The sequence below is a fragment of the Entelurus aequoreus genome, linkage group LG09, assembly GCF_033978785.1.
Source record: "Entelurus aequoreus isolate RoL-2023_Sb linkage group LG09, RoL_Eaeq_v1.1, whole genome shotgun sequence".
Classification (NCBI taxonomy): Eukaryota; Metazoa; Chordata; class Actinopteri; order Syngnathiformes; family Syngnathidae; genus Entelurus; species Entelurus aequoreus.
In genome coordinates, this window is record NC_084739.1 from 18,278,822 (window position 1) to 18,304,894 (window position 26,073).

The 26,073-nt window shown below is 38.6% G+C and overlaps 2 protein-coding genes across 4 annotated transcripts in view; both read right to left on the bottom strand.

Annotated features, from left to right (window-relative positions):
• elovl5 (ELOVL fatty acid elongase 5) overlaps nucleotides 1–3,600 on the bottom strand; it is a 24,109-nt gene extending 20,509 nt beyond the window's left edge. For both annotated transcript variants that reach the window (XM_062058260.1, XM_062058259.1), the window contains exon 1: nucleotides 3,488–3,600. The gene's annotated coding sequence lies outside the window, so the exon portion shown is untranslated. The remainder of the gene's footprint in view (nucleotides 1–3,487) is intronic.
• Nucleotides 3,601–4,912: 1,312 nt separating this feature from the next.
• Nucleotides 4,913–20,303, bottom strand: gclc (glutamate-cysteine ligase, catalytic subunit). Of its 2 annotated transcripts, none has more exons than XM_062058262.1 (16): nucleotides 19,714–20,303; nucleotides 17,874–17,986; nucleotides 12,639–12,821; nucleotides 11,584–11,697; nucleotides 11,332–11,390; nucleotides 11,083–11,264; nucleotides 10,888–10,962; nucleotides 8,641–8,757; nucleotides 7,369–7,507; nucleotides 7,181–7,293; nucleotides 7,016–7,108; nucleotides 6,841–6,945; nucleotides 6,675–6,756; nucleotides 6,481–6,590; nucleotides 5,674–5,794; nucleotides 4,913–5,576 (listed from the first exon to the last, which is right to left on the bottom strand). In XM_062058262.1, exons 1-16 carry the CDS (start codon nucleotides 19,861–19,863, stop codon nucleotides 5,395–5,397), a joined length of 1,938 nt encoding a protein of 645 aa, XP_061914246.1. In that variant the 5' UTR covers nucleotides 19,864–20,303; the 3' UTR covers nucleotides 4,913–5,394. The 2 variants fall into 2 exon arrangements, with proteins under 2 accessions (XP_061914246.1, XP_061914247.1); XM_062058263.1 differs by having other exon boundaries at nucleotides 11,083–11,219; nucleotides 19,714–20,299.
• Nucleotides 20,304–26,073: the final 5,770 nt, after the last annotated feature.

Below are 26,073 nucleotides of genomic sequence, written 5' to 3' on the forward strand. Positions count from 1 at the left end.
ATGTTGAATCAAAACTGACATTCTCAATGGTTCTCAAAAGGACGTTGTTTGTCATTAGGAACAAATGGGTTGTTTTGGGGTTGTCAATATTATGCTAGACCCACTCGACGTCCATTGCGGGGGGGGGGGGGGGGGGGGGGGGGTCACCCACATCTGCGGTCCTCTCCAAGGTTTCTCATTGTCATCTCATTGGGTTGAGTTTTTCCTTGCCCTGATGTGGGATCTGAACCGAGGATGCCGTTGTGGCTTGTGCAGCCCTTTGAGACACTCTGGATTTAGGGCTATATAAATAAACATTTATTGTTTGACTGATTTTTGTGAAGCTTTGCCATTTTAGGATGATAAGGAACCTCTGCCAAATGTCCCTTATATTGATCAACAATGCCAAAATTGATATGGGTTTATTTGCACAGTTCTACATGTCCAGGAAAACCTTATGAAGAAACTGAGCTTTTTTAATCCTACTCCTTCTCAATGGCTCAGTACTTCCTGCGTTTAACATGCATCTACATTCCAACTAAAAGAGATAGACAAGAATAAGTGGTTCTCAACACCTACCACTAGTTCAGTGGTTCTCAAACTTTTTTCACCATGTACCACCCCAGAAAACACTTGGCTCTCCAAGTACCACCATAATGACCAACATTGAATTACAGTAGCGTTGTAGGCCTAAGTATTCATTAAAAGCAAGGCAGATGTTTAATTTAACAAGTATATTTAATATCTTAGACACTGTAACATTGCACACAGTTTGAAGAGTAACACTTTGTTTTAACATAGGAAAATAAAACACTGTACTTAAATAATGAATCATATATACTATACCAATCATTAACCATCTGGACATTTTTTGTCTTTAATTTGCCATTTTTTAGACCCCAGCGCCCCCTTTTCTTAGTCATCTATTGCAGTGGTTCTCAAACTTTTTCACCAAGTACCACCTCTGAAAACACTTGGCTCTACAAGTACCACCAATGTGACCAATCTTAAAATACAGTAGCGTAGTAGGCCTAAATATGCATTAAAAACAAGGCAGAGGTTTTATTTAACAGGTATATTTAATATTTTTGGCCGCTGTAACATTACACACAGTTGGAACAGTAACACTGTGTTTGAATTTTTTATTTAGTGATTCTTTAGCGTGACACTGGATGGAGCAAATGTACAACTAGTGCAGTGGTTCTCAAACTTTTTTCACAAAGTATCACCTCAGAAAACATTTGGCTTTCCAAGTACCACCATAATGACCAACATTAAATGACAGTAGCGTAGTAGGCTTAAGTATTCATTAAAAGCAAGGCAGATGTTTAATTTAACAAGTATATTTAATATCTTAGACACTGTAACATTGCACACAGTTTGAAGAGCAACACTGTGTTTTAACAGTGTTAAAATCAAATCTTTTCTTAGTCATCAAGATGGCTAAGAAAAGGGGGCGGAGTAAAAAAAAAAGGCAAATTGGCCAATTAATGAGACAAAATGTCCAGATGGTTAATGATTGGTATAGTACAGTGATTCTCAAACTGTGGTACTTGTACCACACGGGCTTCATTTAGTGGTATGCCAAATATTTGATTTTAACACTGTTAAAACACAGTGGTACTCTTCAAACTGTGTGCAATGTTACAGTGTCTAAGATATTAAATATACTTGATAGATTAAACATCTGCCTTGCTTTTAATGAATACTTAGGCCTGCTACGCTACTGTCATTTAATGTTGGTCATTATGGTGGAACTTGAAGAGCCAAGTGTTTTCTGGGGTGGTCATCGAGATGACTAAGAAAAGGGGGCGGGGTCTAAAAATGGCCAATTAATAACACAAAATGTCCAGATGGTTAATGATTGGTATAGTACAGTGATTCTCCAACTGTAATACTTGTACCACACGGGCTTCATTTAGTGGTATGCCAAAGATATGATTCATTATTTAAGTACAGTGTTTTATTTTCCCATGCTAAAACACAGTGTTACTCTTCAAACTGTGTGCAATGTTACAGTGTCCAGTGTTTCCCATAAACTGCCAAGATACCTGTGGCGGTGGGGGCGTGGCAATGGGCGTGGTCACCATGACATCATCGAGTAATTTGCATAATTTACTACAATGATATGATTTTCTCTAAAAAGGCTAAAAAATGTATACTTACTAATTAATAATAACAGTTTTGTTTTAAACGTCCATCCATCCATCCATCCATCCATTTTACAATATAATTACAACACTTTATGTACATATTTATATACAGATTTGAACAATAAGTTATTCACTGAAATATATTTATTAATTGTGGTTCTTACAAAAAATATATCTTATAAAATATAAAAGCTAAAATGTCTCTTAAAGCTCTGCCCTTTAATTAGTGCATACTAAATAATTTAACTTTAGCCTACTACTACAACCATATTATTTACCAGCAACATAAAGTGAAACAGAGGCAAAGGTGTCCTGCAACAGTCAGTAACAAATAAACAGAAAACAGTAGTTGTCAAATACAAATAAGGCAACAAGAGAAGTATCCTACACTTCTCTTTTGTAAAGTAAATCTGAACAGCCTATATGGGCATCTACATCAACTAATATGATTTGCCTGAGAAGCTGGACAGGACAAAAAATAAATAAATAATAATTTATTTTATTTTATTTTATTTTATTTGTGGCGGACGTAATTATTTCGTGGCGGGCCGCCACAAATAAATGAATGTGTGGGAAACACTGGTGTCTAAGATATTAAATATACTTGTTAAATTAAACATCTGCCTTGCTTTTAATGAATACTTAGGCCTACTACGCTACTGTCATTTAATGTTGGTCATTATGGTGGAACTTAGAGAGCCAAGTGTTTTCTGGGGTGGTACTTGGTGAACAAAGTTTGACAACCACTGCAATAGTAGAATGCGATCCCACAGCAGTGTGACCATGCTGTTGAGCCTGTGTGGGTTTTTTTTTCACACGCGGCTCAGGCTCATTACTGTTAAAACAATATGAAAATGGCACAATAGTCTTTTTAATAATGGGACTTCACTCATCCAATCCACCAAACAAGTCAACACCAACATCAAAAATGAGCTCTTTCAAGATTTTGCACATTTGACATGGGCGCAAATACAACGAGGCATCATTTCAAGTGGTAATAAACGTGCTTTCCAAAAACGCATTGCTATAAATGCGAAATACCTTTCCAAACTGTTTCCGTTAATAATTAAATATCACAATTGAGACTTGAAAAAGTGATTCAACTATAGCCAACTTTGATAAAGGTAGCAAAACATAATTTGCAGAGCAGACATAAATATAGCGTATCTTACAGATGAATGTATACATACTACTCGTATATTAAAAAGTATAATTATTTGACTATGAAAATAAATTATGAAACTGCTAGTGTGGAAAAAAATGGTGACTTTACCCAACTCACAAAATGAGGACCTTTTAAGAATGGACTCAGGTAAACCTGCTTTAAGCATCGTCTGAACGGAAATAACACTCACCATAAAGTCCTCGGAGCCTTCAGACGGTCAGCGAGTGGATATACACTTAAAAAACACTCAAAGAGCGACTCTCCCCCCCCACACTCCCAACAGTGGTTAAAGGGCCGGTATTGGCACAATGTACAGCCTTGCCAGTCCGACGACAAGGTAATACAGAGTGGGCGGGGCGGAAACGTGTAGAAATTGGAAAGGACTACAAAGATGGCGGACGTAGAGTAAAGTGACGTACTGCAATCCTATCAACGGTCAAGCTCATCATTAAAATGATAAAACACACTTAATTCTCGTCTTAAATAATCAGCTCATGTCCATTTGATAAAACTTTGAAGTGCAATTAAATATGTCCTTAAGTCACATTATGCAGAATATTCATTACGATGTCATTGCACTGATATTCAGATCAGATTACAATTTATAATCTAGTGTCTGACAACTGTGAGTGATCAAGTCAAGGTACAGATCTTTATAATGGTGACGACACCTTTATTGCTGTATTGACCTTGTTTTGGTTGACAAACAGCCCGCCTAAAAAGGCAGTTCATAATTAATAGCTAAAATAAACATGAGTAAGATACAAGGCAAATATTTTGGACAGTCGCACACGTCTTACACGCATTGTTAATTTCTGCAAATAAAATGATTCATATGATAAAATAAATTGTTCTAGTAACATTAGTGACCTAAGTGTGTGTTTTCCCTTTATAATGAGCCTGTAATGCACAGAAGTTATGCAAGTGGTTGGTTTGGCCTGTGGTTCACTGACGACATCTAGTGGATTTAAAAAGACATAGCATTACAGGATTGGTATAAGAATTTATAAAGGTTTGTTTTTTCATTTTGATACCAGTTTCATGATGGGGATGCTAAAAAAAACGTTACATCTTCCCTCTAGGCCTTGTGAGTAAATACCTAAATCTATGAACACTAATATTAGAACGTTTACATCTTTACATTGCTGTCCACAAAACTTTGCCTATTGTTAAGGCAACATAATAAGTCCATCCATCCATTTTCTACCGCTTGTCCCTTTTTGGGGTCGCGGGGGGTGCTGGAGCCTATCTCAGCTGCATTCGGGCGGAAGGCGGGGTAGACCCTGGACAAGTCGCCACCTCAATCACAGGGCCAACACAGACAGACAGACAGACAACATTCACACTCACACACTAGGGCCAATTTAGTGTTGCCAATCAACCTATCCCCAGGTGCATGTTTTTGGAGGTGGGAGGAAGCCGAAGTACCCGGCGGGAACCTACGCAGTCATGGGGAGAACATGCAAACTCCACACAGAAAGATCTCGAGCCCGGGATTGAACTCAAGACCTTCGTATTGTGAGGCACATGCACTACCCCTGTTCCACTGTGCTGCCCAACATAAGAAGTCTTTGGATGTAAATAAAATAATCTTCCCGCAACAAAAACAACCAGAAGTGTTGTACAGATTTATTCTGAAGCAGCATAATCCTGCACACGGTCTGTCCTTGAAGGCAACACCACCTCCAACTACAATTACAAGCAGAGTAAAGCAGGGCAAAACAAATCATGTCCAAAAGGCAAAGAAAGCTCATAGATGCAACGTCACAACACAGCGCACCATGTCAATGTTTGAAAGAACAGTGAGGTACAGTATTTACAGGAGAGAAACACACACAAATGCAAAACACCTTGCTAATTTTACAGTGTCACACAGAGATGTTTCATGTTAAGAGAAAATAAATACACGATTTCTATGGCATAACCTTCATGTCTTAATCCTATTAAAATAATTTTCATTCATAAAAATCTGATACAGTATATGTACATAGCATTGCTGTAGTGTTTTTTGTTTATTTAAAAAAAAAAACACATCTTCTAAAAACTGGGATTTTAATTTAATCAGCATATTTGGTGTTTGTCTTATCCAAGTTTTTCTTACTTGAACTTGTTGACTGGCTTCCCAATGAGCTCCGGGCATTGTTCTTCGCCTTTTGCGATCTTGTCACACCTTACAATGAAGTCATAGTTGATCTTGTCGGTTATAACGCTGTCCTGCTTGTACTCGGGGTGCTTGGCCACAAAGTCCCTCATCCACTTGGCCATTGTCATCAGCTCGCCTGGCCAGCAAAACAGAGTGAATCTCACGTGTCAAACGGTGTAAAAAGAAAAAAGAAAAAGAAAAGACACTTTTGTGGAAAGAAGTTAAAAATGTACCTGAGGCACGCTTCTTAATGAGCTTTAGGTAGTTCAATATGGTGCACCTTGTGTCCACGTCAACCTCCATGTTCTCCAAATAGCAGTTAAGGATAGGAATGAGCCCTTGAAAAACTCCGTCCTAGTCATTTAAAAAAAAGCCAATCAAGAGAAGCAAATAGGATTTCTTATAATTAAAAAAAAGCCCTCAGAAAACTATATACATTTTACTGTACCATACCAACTTAACTCATAAAGTAGACAAATACATAGTTTTTCTTCAAAGCCTAATACAATTTAACTGTAATTTAACAAACTCCACCCACTAGGGGGAGCACTTTGTCATTCTCCTTTTTAATATTTGTACTTTAGACACAAGTTAAAATCATACCTTTGTAGTCCATTTATTTTAGGGCAATTTTAAAAACGTATTATACTTTACACTTATTTAGTAATGTTTTCTGAAAAGCATTGAACATAATTTTTGGTTGGCATTTGTTTGTTTGTTTACACTACTGTAAAAGTGGTTTGCAACTGAAAGACCAAGTAAAAATGTGGGTCCCAGGGTTGGAACAGAACCCCTGACCTAACACACTTGCGTGGGGGCGTCCAAGAGACAATCCAGCAGATGTTCATCGGAAAACATTGTAGTTTCCTATAATTATATCCATGCATTTCTAATTAATTCTCTATTTTGATAACAAACATACCGGTATGTAAGCTCATTTAAGAGTGACATGAAAATCATTAATAATAATAATACTTTAATACTAGAAATGCATTTTCTTTTTTTTTGCATGTATGTCTTTCCACACATGATGGACTAACCTTTCCGTTGATGATGGTGTCGATGCTCATCAGTGTGTAGTCCTCGTTAGTGCAGTCTGTCTCCAGACCGTTCTGGGCAGAGGAGGCGCTGTCGAGGCCCGGATTGCAGCCTGTTTGTGAGCAAAACATAATAATATGCAACAAACCAATCTCCACTACCTGGCATTAATGTGAGACTGCAGGTTTTCATTTACTTTTGAAGATGTCCTTTCGGAAGTAGAACAGGCCCTCTTGCACAGCGTTCCTTTTCTGTGCCACTTTCATGTTTTCGTCCACCTGATGTAAGACAAGTCTGCATCAGAGTGCCCGTAGAGAGCAATCATCATCTAATCCACTAATCCATTCAAAACATGTGTTTACCTTGGACAAGGGAATGAGGAAGTCCAGCTTGTAGGATAAGATGACTCTTGTCAGCAGGACGACAAATACAACATAGGCAGCGTTTTCAAAGTCGGTTAGCTGTACCTGAAAAGTGAAATGTGTCATTGTTTTGTATCTAATAGTTGCATTCAAGTATCATTAGTTAATCTCTGACCTCCATTGGGCGGAACTCAACTCTCCAGCCAATGTCTGAGTTGGGAGGGGGTGGTTTGAACCTCATCGTCTGCCAGTTGGTGGACTGGAGGTTCTGTCAAAAAACCCCAGTGTAGTTGGAAGTGTTAAGACACCAGTACTGTTTAAGGAAAAGTGAGATTCTCACCTCAAAGTGGTCTGACTCATTCTCGTCGTCCTGGTTCAATTTCTCCTTGTAGGTGCAGAGCGGATCACGGATGAAGAGGTGAGCAATGTGCTGAGCCAGCAGTTTGTCAATTCCTACATGTTTCCCACAAGGTAAGTTCCACATGTGTACTTCATGATTGGATGAGGTTGTATATGCAAATTCAATACCTGCACCGAGCAGCTGCTGATAGATGCTCTCATCTATCGTCAAATCGATGTCGTTGTACTTCTCGCCGCATTTTGACAAGTAGCTGTCGATGGAGTCGTATCTTGACTTGAAAATTCTATACTTGTTATTTTTTAAAGCCTGCAAAAGGACAAAAATTGGTTGTACACTCAAATATTAATGAACATTTCTTCTCCTTTGTGGTTTGCATTTAATGAAAGGGTAAAGCGCTAACCTATGACAATGTGAAAAGATTGTAGTGTGCATATCAAAAAGATTGGATGTATACACACTGTTTACACACTGTTGTAATGCAGCCTGTTGACTATCACTTCATAACTGCAGCTCTCCCAATTTTTTGGGTTATTTTGAGTCATTCCGTTTATTACTAATGGTCATCATTATGCAAGGTGGCAGTTATTAAGAGGTATTGGGAAGAGCCATTGCACTGATTGCACCACCTGTCCGAGTCGTCCAATTCATACATTCTGCTTGTTTATTAAAAAGTAATCTGCGAGGCAGCCAAGACCATACCGACTTTGGAGAGTTGGAGGAAATGACCATACAGTGAATTTATTAAAAAAGTGCCCAAAAAGCATATCAATACAGTTGGTACAGCTCCTCATCTAAAGCTAATACAGTCCTCCCTCGCCGCATTGCACTTCACTAGGGGACGGCGTGGCGCTGTTGGGAGAGTGGCGGTGCCAGCAACCTGAGGGTTCCTGGTTCGATCCCCAGCTTCTACCAACCCTAAATTAAGCATTTCAAGTATAAAAATGGCTACATGAACTAAAAATGTCAATAGTATAATAGTAGTGGCCACTAAATGAGACCAAACCAATCAGATTGTGCTGTTCAGAATTGTGGCCACTGATTGGCTCAACTCAGACCGCACTACTATATAGTAAAGTTGACTAAATTGTGTTATTTCATCTACGAGAGAACTCTCATCATGTTGAAAAATCTATTTAGGAGGTAGTAAAATATGTTTATGCTAATCCTATGAAAATATTTGATTTATAACTATTGCTTCCTACTTTGCGGAAATTCATTTATAGCTGTCATTGAGGGCTTACTGTAATAATGTATTTTCCTTGCTCCTTGTTATGTGAAGACAGGGACTGATATTGCATTGGATAATGTGAATGGGACCATACCATTTGGTTACAGTGTTTACACATTTACCTATTGTGATTTGTCAAAGGCTTTGGAATCAACATACAAATAAACCTACCTCAAAAAGGTGCAATGTCATGTTGTCTCTAGTGTCTCACCTCGAGTCCGCGTTCCTCTCGTGTCCTGTCATCCACCGAAGCAGAAATAACCCCCCAGCGACAATCAATGTCCGACACATGGCCTCTGTAGAAGGGGGAGGCTGCACTCAGAGCCATCTGCGCACAGTCAAAATAGTACTCAATGGCCATCACTTTAATATCACATTATTGGCCATAAATAACATTTTTGTTTTAGAGCAGACTTGTTAGTGTAGAATCAATCATCAATGCTATGAGGGAAGCTATGGGATTGCCTACAAAAATGTTTTAGAGCAGACTTGTTAGTGTAGAATTAATCATCAATGCTATGAGGCAAGCTATGGGATTGCCTACTTAATGAGCTCATAATAGTTAAATCAATCAAAAGTTGGAGAAAATGTCTTCAAGCAGAAGTACAGAACATTGTAATGGCTGGCAGTCATGTATTTTGAGATACTATTGTGCAATACTTCAACAACATGCATTTATTTATGTCATTTTTACTTTGTAATGTGCTTTTAAACAAGGCATCGGAAAATGGCTGAAAATAATTAATGTTTGAGTTGAGTGTAAGCATTTTGAGTTGCTGCATTCTTCCTTGATAAACTACTTTTGCAAAACCACTGTTAACTAATGTTAACATCTAAACAGCCTACTTTTTGTTTAAAAGCACATTATCTGCTTAGCCTGAACTTGTTTTCTTAGACTTCTGTCCTCACACCCACCGACACTTGCTTCACATGGAAAGCTTATCTCAAAATATTTTATTGGTCGAGTTGTGTCACATGGGGAAGAGTTACAATGCACATAACTGGTTTGTGTTTCTCCTGTGTGCATGCATTTTTATTTACTATACTACCCAATGACACTAAAACTGCCAGGAAGTACAGTAAACACCAAAAATTTGCACTAGTTAAACTTTGATTTCAAGATTCAATGAAAGTGGAACATACGTGTAAGTGTTTAAAGGGGAACTTCATTTTTTCATTTATTTTGTCTATCATTCACAATCCTTATTGTGAATGACAAGAAGTATTTTGTTTTTCTTTGATTTATGCATTCTAAATATGAAATAAATGCGTTTAAAAGTCTGCTTACAATGCAGCCTATGGAAGTACCTCTATTCTGCCAATAAAGCGCTCTAAAAAACATCTCCGTCAAGGTTTTATATACAGGAAGTAAGGGGACGGCGCAAGGGCAAAAAGGATTACGGGGCAACAGTAGAAAAAAAAAATTCTTCTAATTTTTAAGTTGTCTGCAACAAAAAACTTGAATATATCAATAAATTTGATATATCGCCCAGGCCTAGCTATTTATTGGGTTTTATGGGCAGAATAAAGGACCTCTCATTGACTCCCTTATAAGCGGACTTTTATTTAAGAGTTAGAATGCATTAAAAAAATACATCTTCATAAGGGGAACTGCATTTTTTATTTTGTCCATATTTTACAATACCTATGAGACAAGAACATGTTTTTTAATGCATTCTAATTCATAAATAAACAAATAAAAGTATGTTTACAATGGAGCTAATGGGAACCATGATGTCATTGCACTTATTGCGTCTTTTCCGACTATAAAACCCAATAAATAACCATCCAAAAAGTGCAGACAATATTCCATTTACATTTTGACTGATAGAACGTTATCAGTCGGCATCTTAATAACAGCAGACATTGTACAGAAAGTGATGTATTATTATGTTTGTTGGCTCTCATGAAGTCTTCAGTGCATAGTAATCAGTGATGTTGTGGAAGGAAAAAGCGAACATTGTGATTTGTCTCTGAAATTAATGCACCTTCGTATGCTTAAAATAAAAAATGTGTAAATATTACATGGTATTATGAATGTGCTTGTTACTACATTATATATATATATACTTACAGCATGTATATAAAACCTTGATGGAGGTGTTTGGATGTTTTTAAGCGCTTTATAGGCGGAATACAGCGACTCCTTTTGGTTCCATTGTAAGCTGATTTTTGCTCGCATTAATTTACTATTTAGAATGCATAAAAAAAGAAAAACATATGTGCTTGTCTTACATAAGGATTGTGAATGATAGACAACGTTCCAAAAAAAGTGCAGTTCCCCTTAGAGTGTGTAAACTCATTAGCTTGTCTCTATTGGCTTACAAATGCATAATTGCTAATGTAAAGTAACCTGACTGCCAATTAAAAAAAATATTTATATATTATTAACAGACAATTTGCAAACACCAAAGAAAGCAGAAGGTTAACAAATAATATCTGGCACACATCTACTCACCACTATCGGACAGAAAGTTGCTAGTTGGTCATAAAGATATCTTGCCTCATCAATGCTGCAAGCTTGGAATGTAACCTGTGAAAACATAATAAACGCGTTACCTTTGTTGCAGATAACAGACCAGACTGCATCATTTTATCTCAAACTAAAACGTTAAAACGCTGTTCAGCTTTAATACACTTGAATGTTTGCTACCTGGAGGCAGCAGTTGCCCATCCCAAAGCCCATGGCATCCATGTAGATGTGATCAGGGAGAGCTGCCCTCGCCGACTCCCCGTCATCTTCAGGAAATTCTTCCACAAATGGAGATGGGGTGCACTTGTCTCTAAAGACTGAAACCCAGCAAGTTGATTTAGATCCAGTGGAAAATAAGCCTGCTAAATAATAGTGAGGAAACATGGAACAATAATGGATGGGTTGAAAAAAGTCAACAATGGGACTTACTTGGCACGTTAACCGTAACTTTCTCTCCTCGTCTATGTCGTATGTTCCTGGTGAGGGTGCTAATAAAAAAGAAAACATGCACAAGAAATACCTTTAAGTACTATACGACTTCTGACAGCAAAAACCTTGACAAAAGATACACTGACAATGTGTACAACTATAAAATAAGGACACCAACGTATTTATTTTTATTATTTATTTATATGCCACCAGATCAGTAACTAACAAAACATGAAGTTAGCTGGTGGCTACCTGAATCTTGGGTGTATGTTGATGGCTTCATCTGGGAAAAACAGTGACTTTGACACTCCACTCTCAACAGGTGTTGGTGGATACTCGGGGTTGGTAAAACCAGGGCAACCCAGCCTAATGTACAAAACAAAATATGCAACAATGAAAAATATACAGTATCTGCTCTCTTTTTGCTACACATGTGGTTAAGTGGAAATATATGAGTCCAAGGGTTGACATAAATTACATGTTCAGTACATCTAAATAATTTTTAATAAATACATACTGGCCTTTTGTCCACATGGAACCAGCCAAAAATCAGTGCACATTTACATAGAGTTCAGGAAACATTGTGAATGTTTTATTACACACCCATTCATGTTAAAAAGCACATGCTGTTGCACTAAATCAAACCAACACTTGTAAGTCAATAACTTGAAAGCTGTCTTCAAATAGTCTAGGATTCGATTCAGAGAAGTCTGATTCGACTATCAACTTGGAATATTCACATATACGTAAGAGAGCACACCTATGTGATGTTACTGACACTTAGCGATTAGTCAGTGTCCACTACTACTACATATCATCATCTGTTTATTTCTCTTAAAAAAGGCCATATATTCAACTGATCGTTGACGATGTGCAAAATCCAACATATCAGATTCTACTGTGAAAATCTTTAGTCAAGGACAGCCAAAAATACATTTCTTATGACACACCACAAAAAGCTCAGTTTTTCCCATCCACACACACGCTCAGTCAGTTTTTTTTAAATCTTCACTCTTACCAGAATTTTGCAACACCCCACTAGCATGACAGTCTGTAACAGTGTTAAAAGGACCTGACAAAACGAACACCCCAAACATCCTAAAAATTATTGGTTTTATTTACCTTAGGCATTTTGATGTTTTTTATGTCACTACAGAACCAGTGAGGGCAAAGAGGGAAATTGGGATGATACCATATAACCAAAAAGGGAACTTATAAGAAAATGCCTCAGTGCAATATGAACAATACATTTCACTAATAATAATTACACACCAGCAGATTCATTTCACAACACTTAAAATATGTACCTTGGAAATGAGGTGATAGTGCATAAAATTTCATTCTGGTTGAGAATAGAGGAAGCCTCTCGTCGTCTCTTCCCCATGTTGCCCTCCACAGTGTTGAACTCTGACATGGTTCCGCCATATGGCTGGCCTGGCGTTCCCTCTATCATGTAGCTGCCATACTCGGGCCTCCAAAGTGTTGGGTGGCTGCCGAAATAAACACACAAATTGCAGTGTTGAAGTTCCACGTTTCAGGAGTTACCTCTGATTGACTCAACTCCCCTTTTCTATCTTGCATCAGCCAGAGGAGGGGTGCTTACAGCAATGGATTTGTGCATCAGAGCGAACAGTAATGAGGAATGTTGGGCTGTAGTATGCTCACTGCCACTAGGATATCCCTCTGGGAGAGAAGTTGGCGGCACAAATGTGTAGCCATGTGATGGATAGTGTGGCAGGCATAGCACTTACAAGCATGTACAAACTCAATGCAATTTCAGGTCAGATGTGTGGAGAAAATTCCTAGGGTGGGTGTGGACAGTCTGCAACGCAGATGTCCTCCAGGAAAGAGCATTATATCAGCATATGGTTATGTATTTAAGAAAATCGTACTCAAATATTAGATGGTGCAGTATGACTTTGCTTGGACTAAAAAGTAAAGACATTTTGACATGTTGATGAGACGCTAATCCTCTCTCTGAACACTATTGATGTGCCCTTGAGCAACATTCTTTTCTTGCCTGCATGGCCATAGAATCTATTCTACAGTATACCCTCTTTCCAGGCCCGCTCCTGGATAAACTTGGGTTCTAAGCAGAGTTTAATTTTGAAATGTTGGTACTTTTTATCAAACTTGGATTTAATTTGATGCGTGTTTGGTACTAAAAAAAAATTAATGGGAAATAAATTGTTTAAATGTATGTTTTTTAGTGCAAAATCATTTTAACAGTTTGATTTAAATCCCACCACATCTCCGCCTGGGATTTCATCCCAATGAGTCTGTTTACGAGCCCAACACTAACACTGTGCGCCCCGGGAGAACATTAATGTCTGCGGAAATTTGCCGTTATATTCTTACCGATGACAGAACAGGAGAAGGCTAGAAATATGTCTGCGTTAAAATTTCATATGAAGCGCCCTGTTATTTAATCATTGAAATTTGACATGCACATAGTCACGGAAAATGGGCCCAAACACACACAAAGTGAGCGTATAAGGAAGTGTGTCAGTGCTGAAACAGTTGATCCAGCATTTTTTCTTATATGTGTAATGCATGTGATTTAGGAATACTGTATTTGAGTATTTCCTCTTGAGGGACTATTCAAATATAACACAAGAAGAAAGGCATTCTTAAAAGGTGTCATACAAACATGTCGGTGTTGTCTACATAACATGTAATGGTGGTTCTTTGGTCAACATTTTGCATAGATTGTGTTTAACAGACCATCTTCAAGCCGCTTTCTGACAGTCTCTTCATGATTTGCCGTTTTGTGTTCGGTCTTATTTATGTGCCTCAACTTTGACTGCGTGTTCTTCCCGTCAGCCATGTTGTAGATTTTAGCGCTTCCTTATTGAGTCTACTGACGGATAATAAGTTTGAAGTCGAACTAAACGCTACCTTATATTAGAAATGGCAACACCGGAGGATGCATTTGTATGTAGGTGCCAGGCTGTCCCCCAACAAGAGTATAGACAAAAAGAAAGTGCTTATTTACAACAGCTTTGAACAGGGATGTGAATCGAAAATCGGTTTATGTTCAGAGTCTGTTCCCAGAGTCTCAATTCCTTGGAATCGCTTGCCATTTATTATAACGGTTTTCTGATCGATCCTTTCGGGTGGAGATGACGTCACTACGCGACGTCATCCCAAAATGGCGGAGCCTGGGCGCAACAAACGCTTTACAGTTAATTAAATTTTACAAGAAAAGATTGCAACAGCGCTACTTGTAATAATTATAAGGCTGCTAGTTCATCAAGAGGGGGACATATGATCTATATGCTGGATAATTTGAACAAACAGCATGCAATAATTATAAATGTAAGTCGCGTTTTAACCGCTCCCATTTAATCCCAGCAGCAGTAATGCTAGCATGTCATATGAATACAACAGGTAGATATATAGTACTTTATGGATTCCTTCAGGAGAGTTCCCTCAGGAAAATTAAAATGTACTTACCAACGCCACCTATCATGTTCGCACTATTATTTTTTAAATGAAAATGAATGCCTTCTCATTTAGATGAGCATGACGAGAGACAGATTCCGACTGGCTCCGAGGCGGGCAGCTCCACTTCACGTCTGCCGCTAAGACGAATGTCACCGAACAGCGACTAAGTTTGTGGTCAAAAGTTTGCATTTTCAGTAGTTGAATGTTCCATTGTAGTCAGAGAAAAGTTTAATGTTTTCCTGCAACCAAAATTTTCTATGTCTCTATGAAACTCATAAAATTAGAATATGGTGTAAAAGTCTATTTACGTCAGCAATTAACTTCAAATGTGAAACTAATCTGTGATATTAACTCATTACATGCAAGCTTTTGTTATTATTCTGATCATCATGGCTTGCAGTTTTTGAAACCTTACATTTTCTGAGATTTTCAATTCAAAGTTTTCATAAACTGTAAGCCATAACCATCAAAATGATAACCAATAAAGGCTTGACATATCTCACTTTGCATGTACTAAGTTAATATCACATGTTACTAAATGTTACATTCTTGTGTAATTTGCAATGGATTACATTTTACAGAAGAATATTCATTTCTTATATTTGTTTACAAAAACCTAACTGTAGGCTTTGTAAGGTCATGTTACCTAAACTAAACTGCTAAACTAAACAAAATTGACGCTAATCCATCCTTTTTTACCCCGCAAATAAGAATCGATAAGAGAACCGTTAAGGAATGGAATCGCTAAGTGGAATCAAAAGTGGAATCGGAACGGGAAAAATCTTGTCAATTCCCTTCCCTGGCGTTGAACTACAATAGCGGTCAAGCACAAAGCTCTTCGGGTAAATCGCAACAGCTCGTTTGGAGGAAGTATGAAAGAAGGCAAAGTTGTTATATAAATATTTAACAGTATCTCCATGGATTGATTTCAAATTTTCTGGATTTAGGCAGATTCCAAATACACAATGACAGGTACCAATAGGTAAGAATAGGTGCCCTTCAAAGGCATGCTACATATTACATTTATTTTAGAACATTAGTAAGTTATATTTTTAAAATTTACAATCATAAATATAGTCATAGTAATTCATATGTAAAATAGGCTGCAGCACTCCCCGTGACCCCAAAAGGGACAAGCGGTAGAAAATGGATGGATGGAGCTCATCTAAGATGGACTGATACAAAGTGGAAAAGTGTTCTGTAGTCTCACGAGCCCACATTTCAAATTGTTTTTGGAAACTGTGGATGTCGTGTCCTCTTGAACAAAGAGGAAAAGAACCATCCGGACTGCTATAGGCGCAAAGTTCAAAAGCCAGCATCTGTGATGGTATGGGGGTGTATTAGTGCCCAAGGCATGGGTAACTTACACATCTGTGAAGGCACCATTAATGCTGAAAGGTAAATACAGGTTTTGGAGCGACATATGTTGCCATCCAAGCAACGTTATCATGGTCACCCCTGCCTATTTCAGCAAGACAATGCCAAGCCACGTGTTACAAAAGCGTAGCTTCGTAGTAAAAACGTGCGGGTACTAGACTGGCCTGCCTGTAGTCCAGACCTGTCTGCCATTGAAAATGTGTGGTGCATTATGAAGTATAAAATATGACAACAGACTGTTGAACAACTTAAGCTGTACATCAAGCAAGAATGGGAAATAATTCCACCTGAAAAGCTTCAAAATTGGTCTCCTCAGTTCCCAAACGATTACTGAGTGTTGTTAAAAGGAAAGGCCATGTAACACAGTGGTAAAAATGCCCCTGTGCAAACTTTTTTGCAATATGTTGCTGCCATTTAATTTTAAGTTAATGATTATTTGCAGAAAAAAACAAAGTTTTTCAGTTCTAATATTAAATATATTGTCTTTGAATATAAGTTAAAAAGGATTTACACAAAGTGCCAACTTCACTGGTTTTGGGTTTTGTAGATTAATTTCACCCACATTGTGACAAGTTCACAGTGCTGGCATTTCCACTGTAGACTTATTTCACAAACAAAGTAAAATTATTTTAAAGTATTTAACTAAGCCTGGACATTCCATCAAAATGTTAAAGTGTGCATGTCACCCTGTGCTGCACACAATGAGTGCAGCATATGTCTAGCATAAGGTATGTTGAGCTATATGTTAATGGGAAGGCGGAGCAGCCAATGTACACGGAAGCAATATGCCTGAATTTCAGAGAGTAAAGAAAGTTTCAGACAGACACTTTCCTCAAACTACAGAATTGCAGAGCAGAAACTAGGCAAATAGGCAGGCTCAAACAGCTTGGAATATTGGACTTTTTCTTCTTCCTTTCATTCAAGACGTATTGCCAGCACCTTTATTGTAAATGTTTGAATACTGAAAATTGCATTGTAAGGGCTTGCAGCTTTAAAAATGTGAAGTCTGCAAGGAGATCATTCCAATATGGGGGAAACAATGTACAAAGAACATTAGAACTCATGTCAACTTGCTGCATTTGCTCTTATGTAATATAAGGGTCATTTCACCAAACCAGTGCCATTTGCATTCCTACACTGAGCTACTGTGTGGAACAATTTCTCTTGTGGATCACTAAAGTTTGTATAGAAAATAAAATGTATACACGCAAAAAATATTTACTGTAAAAATCATTCTTTATTAGGCAAAATGTCCTGCACATTCATCTGATCACATATTCAATATATACAATTTAAAAGATACCTTAAAAAGCAGCATTTGTTGCCTGTCCGTAGTATTGTGGTTGTAGTTTGCAGTAAATACCCTGCGTCACACTAAGAGATGCATAATAGAAATAGTTCAGATTGCGTTGGAGTAGATTACTTCTTGGTTGGTCAAGTTAAATTATAACTTTTCTTTCCCAAGTTCTACAAGCAACAAACAGAATTGTGAATGAATTATTATTCTAATATGTGATTTAATTTGGCAGTAATCCTGACTACAGGACAAAAATAATTGCTGGCAGTGTAAGATGAGACCCCATCTAAGAATATGCTCAGTAACCGTGTGAAGTATATTGGAAACACAAATGTGACACGACAGGGTGGCGTGACAACAAATGAAAGTGAGTCAAATATGTGTCGTGGCTGCAGGGCCAAGTTTTGTAACGTTGACTTACTTAGGGTTTATCTTTTCACCTTGACCTTGGAGGGTATCCAGAACGTCGCTGGCGTTCAGCGATAATCGAACCTTTTCATCCTTGTCATCCAATTCCACCAACATGTACTCCACCTCAAAATAAACAAACAATACGTTAAATATTTTGTCTGATATTCCAACACATCGGTGTGAGCTTCCTCGACATTTTCCATGCTGCTACACTTGTAATCCTCCTGTCTGGAAGAGGGCTTAATCTATAACAACAGCATTCCACATTGATAAAACTCATCACACAAGGTTGTACTAGGCTGACATTCCACATGAGAGAACACAGCCAGCAATAGTGACAGCAAAGCATACTTTTGTGTACATTAGCACCCTGTCTGCTATTTACAAAACCCCCACAAGCTGTTATTCTTTGTATTGCAAGTGTAGCATGACTTTTCAAAATCTACTTAAGAACAACTCCGAGTTTGGTGGTGCGGAGCTCCTGGTTGATGAAAGATTTTACAGCACTTTCACTTTTCAAATTCATGGGGTCGCTCGTAATGCCACACGGCGTTGCGTAATTTTTTAGCGTTATTTAAAATGTGTGTCCTCTTTGGGCCAACACAGACAGACAGACAACATTCACACTCACATTCACACACTCGGGTCAATTTAGGGTTGCCAATCAACCTATCCCCAGGTGCATGTCTTTGGAGGTGGGAGGAAGCCGGAGTACCCGGAGGTAACCCACGCAGTCACGGGGAGAACATGCAAACTCCACACAGAAAGATCCCGATCCCGGGATTGAACTCAAGACCTTCGTATTGTGAGGCACATGCACTAACCCCTGTTCCACCGTGCTGCCCTAAGTGTAGCATGACTTTGCAAAATCTACATAAGAACGCCTCCGGGTTTGTGGTGCTAAACCCCTGGATGATGAAAGAATTTACAGCACTTTCACTTTTCAAATTCATAGGGTCGCTCGGGTGTTGCCTAATATTTTAGCATTATTTAAAATGTGTGTCCTCTTTGAAACTCTTTACTGTTATTGCAAACAAAGCTGACAATGTGTATGGAAAACATCACACCCATGTCTAAAAAAACACGCATTTTATATGCAGTTATGGTACATCCATCCATTTCTACCGCTTGTCCCTTTCGCAGTCACTGGGAGAACATGCAAACTCCACACAGAAAGATCCCGATCCCGGGATTGAACTGAAGACCTTCGTATTGTACACTAACCCCTTTGCCACCGTGCTGCCCTAAGTGTAGCATGACTTTGCAAAATCTACATAAGAACGCCTCCGGGTCTGTGATTTGGTGGTGCGCAGCCCCTGGATGATGAAAGATTGTACAGCACTTTCACTGATCAAATTCATGGGGTCGCTCGTAATGCCACACGGCGTTGCCTAATATTTTAGCGTTATTTAAACTGTGTGTCCTCTTTGAAACTCTTTACTGTACGTGCAAACATAGCTGTCAATGTGTATGGAAAACATCACACTCATGTCTAAAAAAAACCACGCATTTTCTTATGCAGTTATGGTACATCCATCCATTTTCTACCGCTTGTCCCTCATCGCAGGGCCAACACAGATAGACAGGCAACATTCACACATTTGTTCTATTATAAACGAAAGAGGACACGCCGTTTTTAAAGCACTAGTGTGTGAATGTGAGTGTCAATGCCGTCTGTCTATCTGTGTTGGCCCTGCGATGAGGTGGCGACTTGTCCAGGGTGTACCCCCGCCGTCCGCCCGAATGCAGCTGGGATAGGCTCCGGCACCACCGCGACCCCGAACGGGACAAGCGGTAAAAAATTTAAAAAAAAAATGGATGGATGGATGCCTGATACTGTCACTTCTTACCTCATCGCCCCATTTTAGCACATCCTTCTGCCGGTCCTTCAGCTTGTTGTAAATGTTGACAAACTGGATGATGCCATGTGCTCTGATGTGATCGGCATGCTTCTTTGTTTCTTCCCAGTTCAGCGGCGACCCTTGACTGAGTAAACCCATCTCAAGAGAGCTTTGCCTTGCGGTCTTCTCTGGCTAACTTCCACGCCGTGTGCTAGCTAGTAAGCTAGTTCGCCTGCCCCAACTTGTGCCAAGCTAGCATATAGTCTCACAAGCGAAAAACGGGGTTATCCAAGGGGGTCCAACATAGATTTCGTGTTTCCGCGGTGCTGGAAGTAGAAAATTGCCTGTCTTTAACTTTAAAGTGTGTATCTACAAGGCCCCTGCTCATCACTTGCTAAACCGGGTTAGCTGACAGACACGCTCCGGTTGGATGCTAACTGAAACGCACTCCTGTGGGGGCTTTTTTTTGTCACTTGCCTGCTCGTTTAGGGCGCTTTATAAACGTGCACTTCTGTGGTGGGTTGAGCCAGAGGTGTCGTAGCTGCCAAAACCAACCCACTTGAACAGAGTTCAACTGTCTGTTGTACATAATAGACACCTCCCCCTGCACGGTGTGCGTGTGACGTCACTATGACTCAGCATTGTTTGCTGGAGTCCCGCCTGTCAGCGTGGCGCCTTCAAACGCCGGTGGACAAAGTCGGAATGCTTACTAGCAAGGAAGAACAAGTATTGGCACCCGAGCTTAAAAAAGGTAACAAAATGATAATAAAAAGTACGTTATTTCCAGAAAATATTTTAAAGGTTTAAGTCAAGAACCAAAAAGAGATTACTTTGTGGAAGAAAGAAAGGAAATGGATTTTCAATAATTGAATTAAAAAATTACAACATTTCCTCAACGTTTCATTCTTATAGTCAATTATACAACCTAAAATAAAGTAGTATTTTCTATACCTCTTTTCCACAAAAACAAGTATGCCCCACTTGGGTTCCATTATTATTCCAGTATACATATTGTTAGAAAAATGTTATATGTATAATTTTATATCATATAAAATAGGAACATAGACAAATAATGTATTCTTTTTTATATAATATTTACGTTGTACAATAGAGTATTACCAGTGCAAAAAACCCCGTCAAAATCAGGTTATACTGTCATTTTTAAATTCACAAACAAAAAACATGTTTTCTTTTTTCTTTGTCTTCTTGCAATGTTTTTTTCTCTCTCCGTTTCTCTTTCATGACTTGATTTTTTTTAAATCATCACGTGTCAATGACATTTATGAATGATGCTATGCATGTATGAAAAAAGACAATTCTAGAGATCTGAACTATGAGATATCTGTAAATAAATATAAAATACTGTCTATATGTGTAATGTAATATACATATCCATGTATCTATATGTATATATGTGCAATACATATATAAATATATTTATATACGTATATATATATATATATATATATATATATATATATATATATATATATATATATATATATATATATATATATATATATATATATATATATATATATATATATATATATCCATCCATCCATCTTCTTCCGCTTATCCGAGGTCAGGTCACGGGGGCAGCAACCTAAGCAGGGAAGCCCAGACTTCCCTCTCCCCAACCACTTCGTCCAGCTCCTCCCGGGGGATCCCAAGGCGTTCCCAGGCCAACCGGGAGAGATAGTCTTCCCACCGTGTCCCGGGGAGGGAGGCGTTCGGGTGGCATCCTGACCTGATGCCCGAACCACCTCATCTGGCTCCAATACTTTATATATATATATATATATATATATATATATATATATATATATATATATATATATATATATATATATATATATATATATATATATATATATATATATATATATAAAGTATTGGAAACTCAGAGAAATTGAGAGAAAAAACATTTCTGAACCCGATTCCCCTTGTTTTTCCGTAATTTTGGTGTTTTTATATTGAGGGTTTACTTTTCCGGTTTTCATAGAACAATGACATTTTATTATAATTAGTATCATTGTGCATACCTTTAGCCTTTTCGGTCGTAACACTGAGAAATTCAGTCACTATTATTATTTAGACAGTAATTTAACAACATAGAATTAGAACATAAATCAATCAATCAATCAATGTTTATTTATATAGCCCTAAATCACAAGTGTCTCAAAGGGCTGTACAAGCCACAATGACATCCTCGCACACATTATAGCAATGTTGCTAACCAACAGTATATTTTATTCCCTTTAAATAATATTAAATTAATGATTGCATTAGTCTATTGAAATATGCAAAATATAGATAGGCTCCAGCAACCCCGAAAGGGACAAGCGGTAGAAAATGGATGGATGGACGGATAACTTATATTTTGTGATTTTTTTTCTATTTTTAAATACATAATTTATTCTGTATTTATCTGTAATTATCTTTAATTTGAGCCTGTCCCCAACCTTTTGTACATTGTAATCACATGAAGACAAAAGAAAAATGTATAAGCATGACACTGCAAACATCCATTCACAGTCCAAAAGTTAACTAACATCTCACCCAAATACCAGCCAGGCTAGTAATTAATGTATTGTTGAATTGGCTGTCTCCTATTTATTTCCTTCTTTTTTGCTACAGTAGGTATTAAATCAGGCATGCACGCACTATAAGGTCTTTATATTAGGTAAAACAAAAATATTTTAGAATAGAACAAAAAAGGTAAAAGGTAAACCTTTGGCTGTTTGCTTCTGAATGAGAAAATGCTTACTCATGCTTGCTCAGGTGGAAAAGGGAGGGGCCAGCAGGATAATGAACATAACAAATAAAAGAAAACAAAGTTCAAACAAAACAACCAAATGCATGCAACAGAGAGTCTAATCTGCCTAGACTGGTCTGTCTCAAAGAGCTTACAATAAACTTGGTACAAAGTACACTGCAAACTTGTGCAGCTGTAAAAAGCGCAACTAATACAGACCCCTTTCAAGTAAAAAAAAAAACATTCTTCAAAAACAGGAGTAAACAAAGAGGCTGACTCAGGAGTCACATGACAAGGGAGGGGAACAATTGAACAAGAACCCCCACAAATTAAAAGTGCTTCTAGGCAGAAAAAGGATCTATTTCTACTGTGAATAATTGATTTGGAAGGACAGGTTTAACTGCTTAGCAGGTGACACTGTGAAAGATCCTGCTACAAGAGATAATGGTGGTACAAACACAAAGAATATATGCAGGAGAACATCAAATAAAAAGACCTGATATAAAATAGAGGTGGTGTAACTGTAAACCTTTGAACCATGCAACGCTCAAATAATACACAGCGGATTTGGACTCAGGAGAGGACCTTTTGCTAAACATGATGGTAACAATGGAAGTTATTGCAGAGACGTTTTTAACTCCAATCACAACTTTTCATTCTTTAAGATTTCAATAAACTTCTCAATCAATTAATGAATCATGCCTTCCATTTTCCTGACTCCCTAAAACAGGGCTATTCTACTGGCCAAATCCCGCTCGGGAATGACGTCACACACTGTGGGTTCGGTTCAAAACTTGGGAGACAAACATTTTTGCAATAAATTCCTAAAAAGACTAGAGCGCTCCTGTTTTAGAGAGGAACTTGGACCACTGTAAACACATTGGCAGATCCTTGAATTGACATTTTAACCTTGTTAGCAAACACAGAACATTAGGGTCCAAACTTGTGATTTACATTACTGAGGCGTTCCTCGAGGCATCCCTTTAGATCAGGGGTGTCAAAGTAATTTTAGCTGGAGGAAAATCTATTTCCAAGTGAGCCGGAATGGTAAAATCATGGCATGATAACTTAAAAATAAAGACAACTCCAGGTTGTTTTCTTTGTTTTACTTAGGCCAAAAATAGAACAAGCACATTCTGAAAACATACAAATCACAAATAACCATCTGGACATAACACTTGAAAATTTGTTATGGTTCACACTCCTGCCGCCTCTCATTCTGCTGTGCGCTCTGCACGGGCGTTCCTCCTCGGCTGCGGTCGCGCCTCTGCGCGGCTGCAATGACTCAGCAATCAACACACCTGCCCGTGATGAGCGACCTGCCTTCAAAAGCCAGCGCGTCCTGAGATCCAGTGCCAGAACATAGCTACTGGTACAGTGAGCCCATTACGTCCCCAGCCTTCTCGAATGTGCATATTCTCTCTCTCTGTTCCCTCCCCGTCGTGTTCATTGTGTCCCGTGTTTTTTCGTTATCCAGCTTCCCGTCGTCTTTCCTCGTTGTCGAGCTGTGTGTCTCGTCTTCCCGGATCCTCTCTGGACTTCCTCTTGCCTCTCTGGATATCGACCTCACGCCTGCCTACTGACCACGACGCCCCGCTCCAGCCCTTGACCTACTGCCTGTCTTTGGACTTCCGAGCCTGCTTTTCCCTTCTTTGGACTTCCGCCTCGATATCACCTTCAACACCCGCTGGTAGCCACTCACATATACTTACCACACATAGTCTCACTTCATCTATTTGGATTACGCACACACCTCACGTACATTTGCTGCTGTTAATAAATACGCTGACAGCTAACGACGTCACTGTCTCACTGCCGTCTCCTTCTCCCGCTGTACTGTCACAAAATTCTGAGGAAATTGGTGCAGCATCAAAAACACAACGAGCACAACTTTGTCTCAGTGTATCTACAAAGCCAGGTTTAAACTTTAAGTCACAGCCTTTCTGGGATTGAACAAAAACACAACATGTAAACTCTTCTAGGTATCCAGTACCTTCTTTGTCATGTCCACGTATCAATCCAGTGCTAACTCAACAAACCGTAAGAAACGGAGGTAAAAACTATTCAAAATGGTTAAGTTCACTTTACTCGTGTTTGACAGAGTTACATTTTGGCGCAACGAGGGTGCCAAATGACGATGTGTTCGAAGCAGAAGACATAAAACGGCAGGTTTTAAGTTTCATGTGGGATGAGGAGGAGGAGCCACAGTCACCCTTTACTGTGTACCGCTTACTTGGCCCCGGTATAAATCGTTTGCTTGCCTAACAGAATTGCTATTGTGACATCCAGTGGACACATTTAGTACAGCAGTTTCTTTCTTTACGAAAAAGCAGCTCAATTTAATACTTGGCAAACTCATCATGCGGGCCGGATAAATTCTGTTCAGGCCCACGGGCTGAACTTTTGACACTCCTGCTTTTGATCCCCTTCTTTTTGTCACTTATTGATTGATAATTTTTCGTAAATGGGCTTTATGTAACTGAGGTGTTGCTGTAACTTGTTTATTTCAGATGCCTGTTGAGCTTGGAAAAGTGGGATGAAAAAAATCACACGTGCCAATCTCGACGATTAGGGAGGTTTCCACAAGTTGTACTGCCACAACTTTCACCTCTTCATGGGTTTTGGTAGACGTGTTGCTCGATCGTCGCATTGGACGATACTCTGTACATCAACAGTACTGGAACTTTTCTGATACACCTTATGTATTTCTTCTGAATAACTGACAGGCCGTGGATATGCGTGAGTGAACATGTCTCACAGAGATTAACATAGCTGTTTGCAACATTGACACAGATGCCTAGAGGGCGCCAACTTTCCAATGTATTTTACAAAGTATATATTCTTGTACGTAATGACGTAATTACCAATCATTTTAGTCAGGCCGGTAAACATTTTCATGATATAAACTTCGAAATAGTGAAAAATATAGACAATTGTCAAACAAATGTGTTCTGTAATCCACGAATAGTAACAGAAGATAGCCGGTGGTGTTCTTGTCATATTTTTTGTTTTGAAAAATGTTACTGTGAGGAAGTTGCAAACAGCACCTATAAGCACTGGGTTTTGTTATGTATTGTTTGTTTCTGGGTTTCTCAAATTATAGGTTTGATAATCTGGAGAATGTCACTTTACAAGTCCTGCAGGAAGTTGTTGGCGCTTCTCCTTCACACTCCCTTGGAGTTTATATCATGTGAATTAGACTTAGACTTAGACTTCCTTTTATTGTCATTCAAATTTAAACTTTACAGTACAGATCAGAACGAAATGCAACAGCATTTCGTTCTGATCGTGATGCATTCGGGCGGTATAGCTCGGTTGGTAGAGTGGCCGTGCCAGCAACTTGAGGGTTCCAGGTTCGGTCACTGCCGTTGTGTCCTTGGGCAAGACACTTTACCCACCTGCTCCCAGTGCCACCCACACTGGTTTAAATGTAACTTAGATATTGGGTTTCACTATGTAAAAGCGCTCTGAGTCACTAGAGAAAAAGCGCTATATAAATATAATTCACTTCACTTCAATTAGCTCGTTGTAGTGCAGGTTAAAGACCAAACAGGTGTAGAGTGTTTGCGTTTATAAAAGAAGGTGCAGCTATAAATAGATTACTGTACGGA